The sequence below is a fragment of the Ammospiza caudacuta genome, chromosome 5 (assembly GCF_027887145.1).
Source record: "Ammospiza caudacuta isolate bAmmCau1 chromosome 5, bAmmCau1.pri, whole genome shotgun sequence".
In the NCBI taxonomy this organism is placed as follows: domain Eukaryota; kingdom Metazoa; phylum Chordata; class Aves; order Passeriformes; family Passerellidae; genus Ammospiza; species Ammospiza caudacuta.
Genome location: NC_080597.1, coordinates 61,199,556 through 61,219,732, shown reverse-complemented (window position 1 = coordinate 61,219,732; position 20,177 = coordinate 61,199,556). Strand labels below are relative to the sequence as shown.

The window sequence follows — 20,177 nt, the reverse complement described above, 5'->3', positions numbered from 1 at the left end:
GTAGATACTGTGTGTGCTCGTTTATAACCGCAGTGTATGCTAGAGTGTTCTGGGACATTGTTATAGTCATTTCATCATAGAATGATTAATGTTGGAATGGGTGCCTGGAAGGTATCTAGTACAAAGAAAAAAAAATAGGCTCTAAAATTTAGAGTTGCCATACAGTTCACAGCCAAGTGCAACACTGAACAAGTGTGCACTGACACCTCTGACACCTCTGCCTCCTGATCTCATGGCACCTTCTGAGCTGCTGCCAGGACTTGTGGTACATGCAAAGTCATACAAAGTGAATAGTTCTTACAATAGAGCTTTCAGTTGGCTTAAGAATTAATTTGTCATATGTCCTTGGTTAGAATGACAGTTATGTGAGATGTAACACAAATTAGCTAAAGGACTGGTGCTGGGAGTGTGGAGACTTTTATGCTGCCGGTTCTTTTTCCTCCATGTAGTTAGTGGTAAAACTTCCATTGATTTTATTGGGAATGGGATTAGTCATTGTGAAAAGATTCATGTTGTACAGAAAATGTACTAATGTTTTCACTTAAGAGTAGGGAAGGATTGTTCTTTAATTCATTAGGTTTTAGCAGATTAGAAAAACTGAATTTTGATTAATACTGCATCCTTATGGCTTCAGCTCTAGGCTACTGTGAGTTTGATGGTAGTGTAGTTTCACTGCAAACAGTGCTCTGTAATCCTGTTAACCAGAGCAAAATGGCTAGCTAGTACAGAAGACCTATGACAACTTCAGAAACTGAATCCTATTCTTTTGACTGCCATACCTGTTTAGAACCAAGACTATGTAATCATTCTTTAATACATTTCTTAAGTTCAGTGATAAAAAACACAGTCACTGCTTTCTGTATATAAATAGGCTCATGTTTCTCTTGCAATGTGGTTGTGATGTTCTCCTTATTACAAAATTACTGTGTCTCTCTTCTGTTGTCCACCTCATATCAGACCAAAATATCCACGTTTATGCATCAACATACACACAAATAATGTTATGCATACTTACAGCTGTGATTAATCATTCAGTTCACTACGCTTACTTGCCCCTTAGGTAATACATACTTGTGTTGGCCTATTTTCTGCAAAGATAGCCTGCCCAATCTTTGATCTGAATGATTGGATTTGTCTTAGTGTCATAATCACTCTCTCTTTAGCTGTTGCTGTATAAATTCTGATTATCTATACCTAATTAAAATAACTGTATTTTGTTTGAAGCTAATACATTTTGGATTTGAGGCATTTAGACAAAAGGTTATATGGTCTTTCAGAAACCCTTTTTTAATGAAATATTATTGCTAGCTTTTCTGTTCTTGTTCCTATCAGCTTATCCTCGGTTTTCATTCAGGTTTCTATATTGCCATTGGGAAAATTAAAATAAGAAGGGCAGGCCATAAGTGATCAACATGACTATGTATATCTCATATATGTACATTAGTTGCTTGACATCATTCAAGTTTTATTACATCTGGTGAGTGCAAACATTCATTCAATAAATCTTGCTTTACTGCTGTGTTACTCATCCCTGTGGGATCATTCTCCTCTCTGTGAGTTTTATACTTTCTCCTGCTTACGTGCCATTACCACAGGAGCACAATATCAGTACCACTGATCTAAACTGAAATATACTCACCAATAGGAAGGCAGAAAATGCTAATGCTTCTCCATTATGTTAACAGTTTTCCTTCAGCTTTTCCTCTGTTTGAGGAGCAGCATTTAGTTACACTCAGTGCTCTTTACCTTGAGAATTTTCTTTTTGTCCTCTGCTCCAGAAAATTCTGGTTGATGCTACTTCAGTGTGACCCATGGAGTTGATCAAATCTCACATGTTAGTTTGTCTTATTAGAGTCTTAGCTGATGAAAGATAGAATATAGTTTATAATGATTTCTGATGCACTTAATCTCAAATTTAAGAGGAAAATTTAGTGTCATCTACCAGACACACTCAGAACACTGAAACATGGTCTGCAGTCAGCATTGTGATGTTAAAGTTCTAGCAGGTAGATGGGAACAAACAATGCAAAGTATAGCCAACACAAGACTCAGACCTGGCTTTTTTTATTTTTGCATTCCCTTAGAAATAAGTGGCAAGTCTTACACAGGTAGTTTCTGCTATGAATTTTTCCTCTGGGTTGGACTTAGAGTTGTATATTTTAAAGTAAAGATATTGCACCATTGACTATGGTATGCCAAAGAGCAGGCTTAATGATCCACTCTGTGTTATTAGTATAGCAGTATTGTGTGAGGAACCATGGAAAATAGCTGATGTCTTATGGTCAATATCAGAACCAATGCCTTCAATGCATAATCTTCAACACACCCTGCTGTGAAGAATATCTGTATGTGTGTAAATTTATGCAAGTTTGCTTATGTTTAGAAAACTTAACTACAGTCTATTCTACATCTTAGAAAACATATTTCATGATGATACACCATGGGTAATAGCAAATTTAGTTCATCAAAATGCTGAGCAAAGTGGTGTCAGGCCTCATTTTTATTCCTTTTTATTAAAGGACCTTGAACTAAGGAAGTATTATTTATTAGGCATTCATTGGGAAATTGATGGCATAATTTAACTTTTTATTAGCTAGTAAAACTGATAAGCAGTACATAAAAAGATGAACCTTGCTTTAGAGGGAATAATAATAATAATAAATGTTCATTTAAAGTTTTTAAAAGGTCATCAGTGTATAAAGTCTTTGTGACATTGCTTTCTATGATATGAGCCAATATCATGCCATATAATTTTTGCTTCTCTTGATAGATTTGTCTGTGTTTATTTTACAGGCACTAAGTCCAAAAGAAAATGAATTTGTACAGTTAAGATATTTTCAGGTTTTCAGTAACTTGAGATTAATTCTAGAACTAGTGTGAACACACATGACATACTTTAAGCAGAAGTCCTTCCATATGTTGTAGAGTTGAAATAATGGAATTGTGCGTGTGCAATGGTTGAACATTTAGGTATGCAAATGGAAGGTATTGTTCCTGGTTAGTGGGACACAGGAGGAGATATTTTGTATGTCTCTAATCTTGGGCTCTTTACTGATTGGTAAAGGTGGGTGGGATGACAGTCATCCTCGTTAACCGCTCTCTCTTTGAGTAGCCTTGGATACATGAGCAACTTAAAAACTCTTTTTCTGACACCCTCCTCTGAGTTGTGCAGAAGAGAATCTTATCCCATAAATGGTTATATTTCTAGTCTTGGAGGACTAGAAATAAGGATATAAAAATCATGGATTTTATCCATGAAAACTTTTCATTTCGGCATGCACCTGTTTCATAAGTCATTTTGAGCAAAACAGATAAAAATGGAAAATGCAGCAGTGAAGCTGGCCCAGATAGAAAATCACTCCTCCAAGTCTGCAGAACATCTGAGAATAATAGCCAGCATACTCATGCTTCTCTGTCACACTTGCGTAAGACCCTGTTCCCAAACTTTTAAAATGAAAGCCATCACTCAGAATAATCAGTTAAGAAGCCTGGTCTGAAGTTCACTCCTTCTGGTTGGGGCTGAAGTTCTGTATTAGCCTAACAGAAAGGACATAATTCTTTTGCATACTATATCTGTTTTTTAACTCTTACCTTGGTGCTGTCCCTGCAGTAGTGGGGCCGGTGTGCTGAATGTCGCCATGGGCTCAGCAGAGCCCCTGAATGAGGGCCTCCCTGTGCCCTGCTGTGCACCCGGAGGAACTGCTCTGCTGGGAGCAGTGACACCAGGGAGGGCAAAGCAGGTACTAGCTGTTCTGCTCTGCTCCTGATGATGAGCTTGAACTGAGCGCTCCTGCTAGCATCCAGATTAGTTGAACACATGCACCATAAACTTCCTTTGTGATCACTGCAGACACACTACAAGAGATGCAAATTCTGCCTGTTGGAGCTTTGGGCTTGAGGATCCTTTGTCTCCTCAAGATTTCCCAGCATGAGACTGATTTGGATTCATCCATAATACTTCTAATTAATGTCATATATTTTCAGTGGGACTAGTTCTTCTCAGGTATAGTAAGACATTAAAAATTGTTGAGATTTGTTTCCTTCTTGGATAGCTTTTTTTTTTTTGTTTGTTTTTTCCAGTGTTTACTTTTGCTGTGTTACTAAGATAAATTTTTATTTCCCTGTGGTTATGTGTGAGCTGTTGTACCTATATGTTCACAGCAAGTGCAGCATAACCAAGTCTTGAGAGACTTTATTTTAAATGGAGAATGTTTATGGACCTTTTCCATAAACAAAAAAGATGGCAAAATAATTGCCTTAGCTACTAGAACATTTTGTCTGCTATGTAGTGACTTCAGGGTAAGCCTGCCATCTAGATTACCAAAAAAACAACTGCATTTCAGAGCCATTACTAAAAAGAAAATGTTTTAGGGTTTTTTTGTCGTAGTCTTTTGAGAAAAGGGAAGAGCAATGTTATAGGCAGTAGTGAAAATAAACAGCCTTATTTTAAAGATATCATTTAGACATACTTAACAGGAGAGTAGGTTATGTACTGTGATAATAGTTATCCTACAAAAATGACAGAAAATTTTCATAATCTGAATTTTTTATTCATACATAGGTATGAGTTAGCATATGGCATGTTAACAAGGCTGGATAGTGTTAGGTAGTTGTTGTCTTCAGCAGCTTACTTTGGCCTTCAGGTTTTGAAACCTGCTACAGGCATGGAATTATGACACAGTTCTTTTTACTTAGGATACAACTTAGTTCCTGGTGGATGGTAATTAGACTTTGGGGTTATTGTTTCTGCAGTTTAAGGACTGAGACATATCAACAGGATTGAAGAAAACAAAATTTCAGTATGTTAGTTCTTTCCTGCACGGCCCTTACTGGACTTTTACCCAAAACCTGCTCACCTTTTGAACTCAGAATCTTGCAGTGCATTCCTTGATACAAGTAGGGTGGCTACTTGTATGATGAGTTTTTAAAGGCTGTTCATTTGTAAGTTTTCAAATCCTTCTAGAATAGCAATGAGCTAATCCTAGGATAACGGTTTGATAGCGCAAAGTAAAGCCTGAGAAGTTAAAAACACTGTTTACCTGAGCAGCTACATTATATCTACTTCTGATATATGACTTTATCTGCATGTTCTTTCAAACTGATTTCATGCTCCCTGCAGTGACATATTTTGCTAACACAACAGACTTGTTCCTTCCTGACATACAGCTTCTGGCTCCAACAAATGTCAGTAGCTTTTTAGACAAACCTGTGCTTTTTATTCCTGTCTTTCTCAAGAGGAATATCAGCATCCCTCCAATAACATTTTTTCCCCTATGGCTATTATGTTGGTTTTATAAACAGGCTAGGTTTATTTTACATGTGGAGGCTGGTAAAGACATAGAAGGATTATTTTTTTACTTTTTCTTTTTTTTTTTTTAAGTTTTCTTTTTCATTTTATTTTCCTTTTGCTTTTTTCCCCCCTCTTTTTCTTCCTTCTTTTTTTTAACATCTTTTAATATTTTTAGTAAATAATAGAATAACAGCCACTTCCTGGCTTATGCAAATAAGCAAAGCTTTGTTCAATCCTGAATTCCTGCAGTTATTTCCATTCTGTAACCAACTGGGGCCTCCAGAAGCAATTAACCAACCCCTTGGAGCTGCAGGTCCTCCTTGGAGCAGCTCTGTGGAGCTGAGATTTGCAGTTCACACTGACTTACACAGAGGCAGAAATTATTTAAAGAAAAAGCACTCAAACACCTTGTCATTTCTACATATGGAGTATGAAATATGTTTTAAAGTAATAAAGGAGGAAAAATTGGTTACAACTAGGTTCCTATGCACAAATGACTTGTTTCTATATTTATTCATACATCCTTGACTTTTTGATCTTCTTCTGGTCTGGAATTCCCCTTTGTGTACCAATTCTGATTGAGAATCCCATTTGCAATCTGAAATCTTGCAGTTTGTTTTTACTGCAGTTGGGTTTTACATTTATTTTTCTTTCTCTTGTGTTTTTAATAGTCAGATAGAGGGGAAATTATTCTTAATTATACAACAAAACATTAAGCAATTGCATGCAATAGCAGAATCAGGTGCAATAAGTTAGGGCATTACTCTTATCTGGGAAAAAATGAAATCTCAAAATGGGCCCTGAATGTATCTTGAATCTCCACAGACTTGATTTTCTTTCCTGTGCAACTACTTAGAAGACTAGGATCTATCTTAATTAAAATTTACTGCTTATTTCAGAATGGAGGAGCTGAAAACTATTTTCCTAATGTCTGTGCTGTTTATGTGCTTGAGATGGCTAAGTGGTAGTCTGAAAATTGCAGTAAGATTAGTAATTACTAGGAAGACATAATACACTGTTTCATTGCAGTGGAACTCTGAAAAATATTTAAACTAAGTATTTAAAGGAGAAGGCATTAATCATATTTTTCTCATTATTCATAAATTTTACCTAATTAAGTTCTACAGTGATTTTTTTCTTCATAAAACGGGCACTCAAGCCACACCTTTTAAGGGACATCTTCTTCAATACCACTAAAATTCAAAATGACTTCTTTTAGGATTGAGAAGCTACAAAGGTCACATTGTAGTGTTGACTCTCATCAAGTATAGCTCTGAACCTGTAATGAAGTAAATGTAAGGACTCTTCTGGCAAAACCTGTACTGCTTTTTACTCTACTGGGCACCTGTGGGTTACACCAATAGATTAGGATTATCTAAATTAATTAGTTTTTTGTTTCATTGGTCTTGTCTTCCACTGACATAATCATGCCCTCAAGAAAAACTGGTAAGGACTGTTTTAAACAGGTTGTCAAATTCTACTAGCATGAGGAATTGTTTTGTGTAGCCTTGTTACTTAAACAGACAAAACATTTGTTTCAATGAAATGAATATAAGGTCCAAATGATATATGAAACATCTTGGAAAGAAATGCTTTTAATGTCACTGACTTTGAAAAGAGGAAAGGGAAATAGCTTATTTGTTTAAACATAATCTATTAAAAAAATGAAATGCCTTTGTATCACATAACTTAACAATGGAAACAATATTCTTATTTGGTAGTTATTCTGAAATGGTGCTGATTAATTTGAAAAATTAAAATTTTTCCCCATACTGGCTAAGCCAATTCTGCTCTTATTTACTTTATTACTTTATTTTAAATACTTTTTTTTTTTTTTTTCCCAGAAGCATCCTAGAACCTGCTCTTATTTAATGCTAGTTGCATTTTCACAGATTCTGCTATTGCAGCTTAAACATGAGTTTGGTTCTTTGAGGAAAACCAATTCCTTGCCATAATCTCCCTCATTATGAACGAAAGTTTAAAAAGAAAACGTAATTGGACTGTCTGGAATTGGATCATGTTCAGTGTAAGAGATCTTCTTTCAGGATATTTTCTTTGAGGAAGGATATATGACAAAAAATTGAGTTCCACTTAAACATAAGCTTTTTATATTTTAAATTGAGTTATATTTAAATATTTTTACTCAGGTTAATGTCAAACCGCAGATAATGAGTGACACTAAGTACTTCAGTTGCCCCTTATTTCAGTAGGAATTGTTGATCCTCAGGAGTTGGCATGGCTCTGTTGTCAGAAAGACTTCAATATTGTAATAGAAAACTAATGAATGTATTCCTATGATCTGATTTTGAAACAACTCCTGCATTGTGTTCACTTACAAAAGCATATCTGAATCCAGCCAAGAATTTTAATACCATCTAACTTAATGCATTTTAAACTAAAAGAGCTTGTGTTGCTAGGCATCAAATTGGTGATGCAAGGAAAAATTGTTCACTGAAACTATAATATAGGCCTGCATATACAAATCACAAGTGAGTTTTCTGGATGAGTATAAAATCTAAACTCCTGCAAAAATCTGTATATTTAGATCAAGACTTACTTTCACTGTATCAACAGATTCCATTAATTCATAATTTGATTTTGTTTCTTTAAATTAATTAAAGGTAAAGCCTTCAGCTTTACGATAAGCATAAATTTTAAAAAAATCTGTAGCTTGATTTCTGTAGGTAAGGTTGATAATTAGTTAAAGAAGTAATTTTTAGCCACAGAAAATTAAAATATTATCCCAAGTACCCTCCATGTAATACCAATATATCTATTATTTAAGGCTTTTAACTATTGCAGAAAATAAAGATTTTTCAAAATCTTTGTTCTTTCAACAATGACATTTAGTTTACAGAAGAGTCCTAGTGGTAAACATGAAAAATGCCCTCTGTTCTTAAGCTTTTCAATAACAAATTGTTTTCTTTCAAGAATGCAAGTACTAAAGATCTTTTAAAAATATGCTCTTTTTGCTTGAGATATTTCCTGCACATTTGCTAAATATATATGCCAATACTCATGATTCCTACACTTCCATGAAAGTCTCACAAAGAACAGTTTGAGGACTGATCACAAATGGATTTCATTTAGAATAAACAAAAAAAAGTGATGTATACATCAGTTACTGTAAACAATTTCACAAGCCACGAGCCCAGTCCTGTTTTACTTAAAATTTTAGCAAGTTGTGATTTTTTTTTTAATTTTTGTTTACTTTGACTTGCATTTTTAATTCTGAATTCTGTTTTTTTTCCTTTTTCTGAAATAATTCCATATAAAAGCATTTGTGTTTGTGGTGGGAGAGAGTGGGGAGAGATCTACTGGCATTTTAAGAATGCAGTGCTACACTATAAAATAGCATTAAAGAGCTGAAACTTTTCTCTGTTTAGTAATCAGATGGTGACAACTAAAAATTAAATAAGTTTCCATGAGGTCTTAATTATAAAAGAAATATTTAATATATTTGCATATATATATAATAACAGTAACAACAACAAAGAAATATCTACTAATTAACTTGAAAAGCTCCAGTTTTATGGTACTTGTAAAATAATCCTCATGTTTGATTCCTAAAACAGTAAACCCAAAAATTTTCTTGGAAGAAAACTTCCAAACAAGGCTAATATGACTCTATTCTTTAATGATGCTTGTATTTCTTTTTCCACCAAGATTATTTTGTTTAGGTTGGAGGATGGTGAGTTGCTTTGTGTGCTGCAAATACATAAAGAAATTATAATGAAAGCGTGGAGCCTTTATGACCGTTCATGGGCTGTGGCTCTTAATCCCTCAACTGGAAAATCTCCAGTGAAACTCCAGCCATTGCTGCCTTGAGATTTCTTCTCTGGCTTTAGGAGTGAAGTGGAGCATGTTCAGAGGCTCACCAGTGAACAGCCTTTTTTCATTAGCATCTCTGAAAGAGGTCACTGTGTTAACTTCCCTGAAAATGAAAGGCATCCTAATTTTTGCAATTCAGTACTAGCAAGAAGCATATTCATTTAGATCCATTACCTTGTACCTTATATTTCTAGATTAAATTGCTAAAAAGCCAATATAGCACACATCATCTAAGTCTACTTCTGTAGACTTACTCTCTACCTAAAGAAAGACTGAGAGGACATGTTTTACACCAGGATGACTTTCTCTCTGGAGATGGCCTTCCATAACCTTAATTAATGCATTTCATGCTTTACAGCTATCTAAAGCCAAGTAACACTGGATGTACTCTCTGTTGCAGTGCTTCATATGCTTGCAATCTTTGCAGCCTGTGACACAATCGGGAAGAAATATTTATGTCATATATGTAAGAGCTCCTGTACCTCTACAACAGCTTACAATTTTCTTCTGCTATAGAAAAAAGAAAGGCAACAGACAAAATTGTATAGCAAATTCTTGTGTAGGTATCCTAGTTTTGAAAATTCATAAAGAAAATTAGGTTACTATGCCTGGAAGAAATTATCATTTCTGGAAACCAAAGCAGAACTAAAATTCTACAGGTCCAAAAGCAGAAAATACCATTAGCTGTTCTTATTGATACTCATTGCTTGCAGTCCCTGGAAAACTCATTGCCTTCACAAATTATCTTGACATAGAGCTTCATTGTTTTTATTCTCTGAATATGGTCATTATTTGCCTTCACTGTGCTGTAAGTCTGGTTCCTTTCCTCTGAAATGAGATTTTATACAATTATTCCCCTAGATTGTATGATTTATCATAGCTTTTAATGAAAGAAATAGACTCATGGATAGTTGAGAGTATGGAAAGCTGTACACTTGTCTTACTTACGCTTCCACTTTTTTGTGGCCTAAGGCATCAGGATCTAAATGCAATTCTGATTATCTTTTTTTTTTTCACATGATCTAACAAGACAGCTATATTCCTTAGGAGCAATACATCTCCTGCAACCCAGAACGAAATATGTTAGCGCCAAGGCAAATGATTTGGGATGTTTTTTTCAGTTCAACATGTTTGAATGTAGCAGGATCTCCCTTGTCTTTTTCTGGAAAATTTTGTGCCACTATCTTTCTTGCTAAACCTTTGCATCTAATCCAATATTTTTGAATGAATAAAGAAAAAACGCAGCATATAAAAGAGTGAAGTCCTCTAATTAATATGTTTATCCTAAGATGTTTTTATTAACAGACGGGTGGAAAAGAGTAGAAACACAGGACTGACCATAGGCTCATGAGTCCAGTTGCCAGCAGCCTTTAAACACTGGGGTGATAATGTTCACTATTGTGAATATAATATATGTGTTTATAAGTGCCTGATGTATATTACTTACATATGTCATATATTTGTAAGAACTTGTAGTACCTTGTTCCATACCCATCTTTGAGATCTAATTTTTGTCATTTTGTAATTGACTGCAGTGTAAGAGTCACAGAAACATAAAATTTAGGTGCCTTAGCAGTGAATGAGACACAATGCTGGTGACAGTCTGCAATATTTTGCTGTTCCACACAACAAGCATTTTAACTGCTTCTGAGAAGAATAGACCGGGTAAACTTGTATTCTGAATGCAAAAAGAAAGGAGCATGGAAAAATAGCATTGCACCTGTTGGCTTAAAGGCCGTTCATATATATTTTAGGTTGATTTGTTTGTTTGTTTGTTTTTTTTTTAGTTTTGATTTTATTATAGAATTTTTTTCCTTTTTTTTATTTCTACAGCACAAAATGATTTGCTGTGACTATTATTTAAACTGCATTTTTTTTCTAAAAAAAATATGGAATTTTTCTTTTTTAATAATAAAAACTAAAACATGGAAAGATTATGATTTGCACATGGTGTTGCATATGTTTACTACTGTACTATAAACCACCGAAGTTGTATGTAATGCAGAGTAGTAATTGGGAAATTTTTTTTGGTCTTTCTACACATTGAAATTCAAGAGTGTATCTTTCCTGCCTGTAAAAGGTAATATTTTGATATTCCACTAGCCTACTATTGGTTGTACCAGAGGAAGTGCATTGCTTTAAAAGTATAACATGAACTTCAAACTAATGTTATTCATAAAATAATTTTTTGGATTTTTTTTTTGGTTGTTTCTCATAACATTGTCCACATTCAGAATTAGGTGGTGTGAATTTCTTTAGTACTTAGTAAAAGCTACCTATATTGGACAAGTCAATTAAAAGGAAGTAATTTCTGAGCTAAGGGTGTGGTGTCATTTAAGACATTTGGCAGTTACATAGTAAATTTAGTAAAAGAAAAAGAAGAAAATTATAACGACATCAAATATGCATCAGGGAGAGAATTAATTACCTTTCAATTTAGATGAAGCAAGAGCCAAAGGACTGACAGTTTGTCAAATGTGGGCATGCTTTGAAAGGCACTCCTTCAAAAGCAACGCAAAGCAGTTAGGACTTCATTGTATTCATGGAAATTTGGGGAAGTTTTTATTTGCTGTATGCTTTATAATTTCTTTTCTGAAAATGTGAAAGAGCATACCATTTAAATTCCATTGCTGTGACAGTTTCTTCCTTTACTTAGCCAACATAAGTAAAAGTAACCTGTGTAACCTCAACTCTCTGGCTTTTGTGGAACATTATTTTCTGACAGAACCAGCGCGCAGGGTTTTCATATGTCCACCACAAAGAAAAATTGTATGTCATCTCACTTTTATTATATCCATCGGCTGGCTGCCCATTTGTTGTGGAGTGTCTGCTGTGACTTAGGGCCGTGGCTCTATTTGGCTGTAATAGATTTCCTGTAGTGCACTCAGTGACTCCGGTACCTGTTGCTGGTTTCTTTTCCAGGTCAGCTGGCTGCAGGTACATGTGAGATTGTTACTTTGGACAGAGATAGCAGTCAGCCCCGAAGGACTATAGCCCGACAAACAGCTCGCTGTGCATGTAAAAAAGGACAGATTGCCGGTACAACAAGAGCAAGGCCAGCATGTGTTGATGGTAAGAAGCAAAAATCTATTCAATCAGTGTCTGCCAATATAAGAATTGTGTCTCACAAGAAAACCCCAAGAAACCATAAAAACTCTATAGAAGAAATTTTCATGTTGTCCCAACTAACAATGGCAATAGCATTGAAATTCAACCAAAGGGTAATACCGACTAATAGTATAGATATTACAATTTCATTTTTTTCATTGGAAATTTCACTTTTTGTTTTAACTTGATAGGCAGTTGAATGTTAAGGGCATGGTGCTGTTATATTCTGCATGTGATTACAGAATCAGCAGTGAAATGGCATTCTTTTTTCCTCTACTTTTTATTCCTTAAGACATTAAAAAATGCAGCAAGCAAGCCTCAAAGGTCTTATGCCACTGGGAGGCTAATGTGACTGCTCCTGTGTGATATTTAATGCTGTTGAAGAAAGCACTGATGCTATAATTGGAATACAGTATCTGAATGTACATCACATGTCCAGTATTTCTTCTCTCTTTAAAATGATATTCTGTATGATTCACTGCAGATGCACTGATAGCATGTAGCTGGAAAACTGCTCACATGCAGGGAGGTATGAAAATGTTTCACTTTGAAATAATATTTTGAGACAAATGAAATTCTCTGGTATGTTAACAGTGGGAGAGTCTTCAAGAGAGGTCTGCCTTGCAGGGCTTTTAGCAAGCATTAATATTAAAAATGAAATTGGAGACATGTTGAAAATAATGATGTAGAATTATATGTTTTGATCTAGTCTCCATTAACAGAAGTAAAACAAAAAAGTATGCTTATGTATAGAACTATAATAAATATGGATTACCTTTGAATACTGGCTGGTTTAAGTCCTCAGATAAAAATATTATGGAGAACACCCTACTGTTGCCTCAGAATTTGGTTGTACCAGTGATTATCAAAGACAGCTCAAAAGGAGATTTCAGAGCCAACCCACAAAGCTAAATATAGAACATCATGCACATTCTATTTTTGCATTTTTCTTTCACTGTTTTTCTTATTCTGTAAGATAGTTTCTTAGCTGTCGCTTTCATAATATAATACTATATCCAGTAGTTCTCCTTTCATGTTTTATTGTTAGATCATAAGATATAATTGCTTAAGAAAGGAATGATTTTATTGTGTCATTTATAGTTGCAATTCTAGGAAAAATGCTTACTACTAATTAAAATGCTCAACATGTTTCCTATTTTAAAACAGCAAAGTTCTAAGCAAGAAAAAGAATTTTGCACCAGCTGGGAACAAAATATAATTTTTAGTCAGTCAGTTTTGGCCTATGGTTAGATTGATTTGCTGTAACTTGGATATCCAAAGGTAGCTGCTAGCAACTCCAGTTTTTCTTTATGCCCAATAAAGAGCAAAATAGACCTTCTCAGAGTAATTTATCTCATCTTAACTCCTGAGGATAAGTCAGAAGCCTCTATTTTACACACTGTTTTTCTGCCTTGCCTTGATACACCTGTGAGTGTCTTAAGATGAAACTTAGCTGGAATGTAAATGTCACTAAGACATGACTGCACTTCATCCTTTGATTATTACATTAGATTGTTTTCAAATGGAAGCTTTGAGTTAATTTGATATTTGAAAATATTTTTTCTTTCTTTACTTATTTCTTGGGGGAAACTCATGAAGAAAGTCTCTTTCAAATTCTATTTGTGCTTTCAATGTGCTTGATCATCATTTTATGAAAACAGAGAATTAAATGACAGGATCCATGGTTTGAGATCATGTAGTCAGAGAAGGTTCTTTATGAAATACTTCACATTTGAAAAATAAGTGGGAAGTTCATCAGTTGAAAAATAAAGCTTCCCTTTAACATTTGTGTCTTAATACCCTAATTATTTATTTTTAAATCTGCCAAGGAGTCACATGGAAACATGAGGGATAATGCGTACAAGTTTCTTCTGTGGATATTCCAATTAGACACAAAATGGTAAATTTTCAAAATGAGAAAAAACATCATTTGAAACACACCAGGAAGCTGGTGGATCCCCCAGTACTGTACACTTAAGATTCAGTTGGACAGGGTGCTGGGCCATTTTGTCTAGACTGGCATTTTTGCCAAAAAAGGTTGGACCAGATGATCCTTGAGGTTCCCTTCCTACCTGGTATTCTTTGATTCTGTGACATATTAAGATATAATAACATGCTTTTTCATTATTTTCTGAAATGTTTATAGTTAGGATGGTCAGCCCTTTGCTGAGAATAACTACGAGATATGTAGGACATGCTACTTTATTTTCCTCAGCAGTGCTGGGGATGTTTTGCAATGAGAGCTCAAAATGGTTAGTAATACCTAGAACTGTACATCAAGTCTCCAGACTAAAATGAAGGCAAAAATCAAACCTTTGATAAAAGTAGGTTTTTGTAATGAATGAAGTTAAAAAATTAGTTTTACATAACTTTAACACAATTATATAGGAAAGAATAAACAAGCATTTTATCTTGTCTCTAACCTTCTTGCAAGTAAAGCTGGCAGATAAATTGGTCACTGACTGGCAAGTATCCATCTGTGAATTTACCAGGTTCATAGTTTAAAGAATTAGCACTGAATTCTTCCATATTTTTATATACATTTCTGGAGTAAATCTTTTTCAAACACAAATACTCAAAGCTTTATTCTGAACATGACATGAATGCTACATAAAATTATGTAGCAGAAAGCTGGTTTTGTCTCCAATATCGAGTCAAACACTTCTGGTTTAGGAATGTAACAACCAAACATAATTTTGGTTTTCTTTGGGTTTTTTTTTGGGTTTTTTTTTGTTTGTTTGTTTGTTTGTTTGTTTTTTTACGGTAAAGAGTCCCATTTTTCAAACAAATAAATCCTTCCCTGAGCTTTCTTAAATAGGATGTAGAATGTACTTTTGCAAATTTTTCATCATCTGTACTATAGTTGATGTTAAGTACATAATTGCTATTTGACATTTCATTTTTGCTGTCCAAAAACCCTCAAAAATTTGGTCTATTTCATTCTTTATATAGTCTTGATTTTGAAGAAATTATTTCTAAAGTGAAGGTGGACCTTAGACCTTTAATACAAAGTCATATGTGAAGGAAGCAGGCATAGTAAGTGTGACCTGCTAACCCAATAGTGAGAAAATATTAGCTAACAATTTTGTTGCATCTTCTAACAAGAGAGTGGTTTAAGAATTCAGCGTCAAAGCTGGTAATTTTTACAACCTTAAAATGGATCATGTTGTACCTTGCTACCATTTTTACAATGTTCAATGGAGAGAAGCACCTTAGAATATATTCAATTGTGTAGTATATTTCCTGGAGCTTTGAAATGCAAGTGTCAATTCTTGCAGGAAAAGGAGTAGGTAATTTAAGGGCTCTTAAACTTTACAAACATTGGGTGAGATTGCACTTGTCAACATCGCTCTTAGAGTAAGTCCTGAGTTGATTATCAAAATCCACTCTGCTTTCAACTGCTGTATCGCTGAAGGTTTTTCCTAAGAAAGGAAACACAGTGAATGTCAGATAGATAAAAATGGAATTCTTAGAAATGGAAATAGAGTGTTTAGAACTTGGTCTGAGCAGTAGATGAAGAACAGAGATTTTCTTGAAATATTTCCATGTGATGGAGAAGGTTGATTTGATTTGTATTTTTTTCTAGCAGTCTTTAACTATGGCAGATTGCTAATGTATTCTGAAAAAATGGCATGATATTCACCCTGATTTAAAGCTTGATTTAGTGTTGATTGCTTCATTTCTACACCCACAGATTCATAATGTGTATTTGGGATGTTTTGTTATGATGTAATTTTTATTCATGAATGTAGGGTTTGTGATATTATGACAGCAGTTTGCCTGCACTTTTCATTATATTATTTTTATTTGCAATTGGTGTTCCCTAGTCCCATTTTAGATCAAATTCCATAGCAATGACCTCAGTTGCATTAGTTTGATAAGATATTTTATTTCAACATAGCATCTGGTTTATCACCAGTGTAATTTCCCTGTGTGTTGGTTAAGCTTCATCAGTTTTTTAAGCTGGAACCAGTGAGAGATTGGAAGATAGCAATTATTCCTTGGTTTTGTTCAGAACCTTTGCTAATTTAAATTTGTTTAAAAGTAAGTGATGAAAAGTCTTTGATAAAAATTTGTGGACAGATGCACCCATGATTTTTGTTCTTTCACAAGAATTGTATAAATATGAAAAGATTTGTTATGCCAAAGCATATCCTTAGAATACAAGGATAGTATCCTGAGAAGTGTGCGAAGAACTTTAAAATGTTTAATAATTCCAGTACTTATGTTGAGTATACATTTATAGAAAAATGAAATAAATTATAATTTTGTTCAGAAAATAGAAATCATCGATGAGAGGAAAAATGGTATGAGAGAATTTGTTTATTTACCAGAGGAAATTAGGATGGCAATTATTAATTTGCTTACCTGAATTCTGTGATTACAAGACTCTTATGCTCTGAATTTGAGTACCAGTAACTTTTTTGTCCACTAAGTGCTATGAAAAATGCCAGGAGATCAATCCCAATATCCAAAAAGTCTTAAATTTGAACAGTTGTATGTACGGTAAGTGAATTCAGAGTGTTCAGACACCTTTTGTTACAAATCAAAGTACAGTTTGATTGGTTTTTTGTTTGTTTGCTTTTTACTTTTTAGAGTTTTAGTAATATTTAATTGCTTTTGCAAGCACTGTAGCAATATTGGTTTTTATAGGATGTTAGCATATATAAGTTGTTCATACATTATGATTAACATGCTTTTCAGTTGGCACTGATTGATTTTGTTTAACACAGACACTCAGGATCTACAAGGAAGCCACATTAGTTTCAATCAATAATTCCCTGTTCTTCTTATTATCTCTGGGACTCTATAGGGAGGTGTAGAGGTCAGAACTGATCATTAATAGCATCCTAGGTCATGCACTTCAAACAAAACTTTTTAATAACTGGAAAGCTTCATCATTCTAAAGAATCTTAGACATATTGCAGGGAGTAAAGAGGAGAAAAGAAGAAAACAGCACTATAATTACTTTAAGAAATGAAAAATTTTACTTTTACATTTAGAGTATTTAATATGCTTGTTATTGCAATATTTGTTATTTTATACTTATTTTATTGTAGATTGATATTTCAAATCTTCCTTCGCTGTAGTTATACTTAATTGCATTTAAGAAATGTCTCTTTAAAACAAATAAAACCAAAAGGAAAACTAGTATGCATATCAAACATATTTTTCGACATGGCTTGAAGAAATAATAATAATAATTTTCTTCCTTTCCTCATCACAACTCCCACATATGCAATCACAGATGCATCTGTCTGTATAGATGCACCAAGGCATGTACAAGGCTTTATTTTCTTTCAACTACCTCTAGACAATGCCATCAGAACTACAGATTTTCCTACTTACTGATATGGAAGTAAAATTGTTTCTATTACTCATCAGCTTCCCTTTCCTACGCATGCAGTCTGACAATTTCCACCTTGCAGGTCACTTTTCATTTGGAAACACACAGGAGGTTTCATTTCAGTTACTTTGCTTTCAGCTCCAAACTGAGGACGATATGTGACATTCCAAAAGAAGTTGAATGAAATTTCTTGTCTCAATAATATCACAAACTTAGCAAAATCATGTAAGCATATTCACATTGAATACCTTTGTTCTCTGATAATGAATGTCAAGTGTCAGTTAGAGATTGAAGTGTTCCTGGGGAAGAAATGTCGCTGTTCAACCTTAAGACAGAAATTGAACAGTGTTAAATGGAACTTATCAATAGCTGCACCATCAATGGCAACAAAGATGTGTTCTTAAGAAATACAGGGAAGTAAGTTAGGTTTCCTCTCTTGACTGAGAATGCATAAAAGGAGTAATCAAACACAAGACATGAAAAGCAAGCAACCAATGAAAAATAAAACCAAAGCCCTGCCAAGGAAGGTGGCACGCAGATTGATAACTATCCTAAAGGAATACTTTACCGAAGCAGGGTAGGTAAGGGTTTCACTATGTTCTGAAATATTTGGTACCTAAACTCAAACAACTGAGGACCCATCTTGAATACTGTGGCAGTTTTGGGTGCCTCAATATAAGATGGACATCAGGCTGTTGTAGTGTGTCTTGGAGAGTGACCAAGATAATGAAATGTCTTGAGGGCAAGACTTAACAAGAGGCAACTGAGGTCACTTTGTTTTTTCAGCTTGGAGAAGTCTGAGGGGTGACCTCATCTCAGTCTACAACTTCATCAAAATGGGCAGCAGAGGCGAAGATCCCATCTCTTTGGTGGCTAGTGTTAGGACCCAAGGAAATTCAGTGAAACAGCATCAAGGAAAAGTCAGATTGGACATTTGGAAAAGGTTCTTCACTGAGAGCATGGTCAGGCAATGAAACAGGTTTCTTTGGGAAATGGTCTCAGCACCAAACTGGTGCCTCACCAGTGAGCCAGGACTGTTGGTAAATAATGGGGAGTGTCTTCACAAGCTCATCACCAAATAACAAGAACTCTGTACTTTCATTATCACTCTGCCCCTAGTGGCCCCCAACCACCACATGTCCCACCAGCCCATCTCTATCTGCAAACAACAGATCTAACATAGCCCCTCCCCTAGTGCACTCACTCACCAGCTGCAACAAAAAGCTGTCCTCCACATGCTCTAAGAACATCCTGGACTGCCTCTTTGCTGCTGTATTAAGTTCCCTGCAGATGTTCTTGTAGGTTCAAGTCACCTACAGGAACAAGGGCTGGTGATCCTGAAACATTCTCCAGCTGCTTATGGAGTAAGTTGCCCTTCCTGATTGGGTGGACAATAACAGACTCCCAGTAGGATATCAGCTTTGTTGGTCTTCCCTTTAGTTCTTACCCACAGACATTCAACTTCATCATCATTAGTTTTAATACCCATGGCATCAAAAGCCTCCCTAATATAAAGGGCCATGTCTCCACCTCTTCCACCTTTCCTGTCTCTTCTGAAGAGCTTGTAGCCATTCAGGGCAGTGCTCCAGCCCTGTGAGTCATCCCACCATGTTTCCATGATAGCAATTATATCATAGCTCTGCTGTTGCTCCATGGCCTCCAGCTCTCCATGTTTGTCACTGATGCTGTGTGCATTAGTGTGCACACACTTCAGCTGGGCTACTGATTTCACCCCTAACTCAGGCTCACCACCCTTGGGCCTGCTTCCAGACAGCCCAGCTGCATCCCCTTCCCCCTTCAACCCTAGTTGAGAGCCTTCTCAATGAGTTCCACCAGTTTTAGTTCCTGAATTAAAATCCTTATGCTTTTAACAGAGAAATGGAGCCCATCCTGTTCCAGCAGGCCAGGTGCTGTAAAAGTTGCCCCATGATCAAAGAACCCAAAATTCTGCAGATGACACCAACTCTTGAGGCACTCATTGATCACGTGGGCTCTCCTATTCCTTTCATCATTTTTCGCTGCCACCAAAGGGACTGAGCAGAACACTACCTGTGCTCCTGCCCTTGACCCAATGGCCTAAAGTCCCTTTTAATTGCCCTGATGCTCCTCTTTTCAATCTCATTGCTGCCAGCCTGGAGTATCAGCAGTGGGTCAGGTCAACCCTTCAATCAGAAGGTTGAATCTGCCCAGGAGCCTCAGTAACATCCTGTACCCGGGCCCCAGGGAGGCAGCAGACCTCCCTGTGGGTTGGGTCTGGTCGACATATGGGGCCCTCTGTTCTCCTCAGAAGGGAATCATCTGCCACAATTACCATTGTTTCCTTTTTGATGTTAGAGGTGGTGATCTGTCTGACAGATGAAGCAAAATTTGTCATCTGATTTTCTCAAGCTCTGAGAGGAGCAGGGATTGGACTTGATGATCCTTACAGGTCCTTTCCAGCTTGAGATATTCAATGATTCTATCGTTCAGTGACTGGACCTGGCATAAAGCTGCAGACCAACATTTTACATAATGTTAGCATTTTCCACAGAACAGTTCATTCATAGCAATCAAGTAGCAGGGAGTGAGTACTGATCACAGCTTACAAGTTGGGCACAGTAT

At 35.5% G+C, this 20,177-nt stretch overlaps 1 protein-coding gene across 2 annotated transcripts in view; it reads left to right on the top strand.

The window, feature by feature from the left end:
* TAFA5 (TAFA chemokine like family member 5) overlaps positions 1 to 20,177 on the top strand; it is a 395,269-nt gene that overhangs the window by 208,352 nt on the left and 166,740 nt on the right. For both annotated transcript variants that reach the window (XM_058805781.1, XM_058805782.1), the window contains exon 2: positions 12,044 to 12,193. In XM_058805781.1, the coding sequence (XP_058661764.1) occupies positions 12,044 to 12,193 (150 nt within the window). The remainder of the gene's footprint in view (positions 1 to 12,043; positions 12,194 to 20,177) is intronic.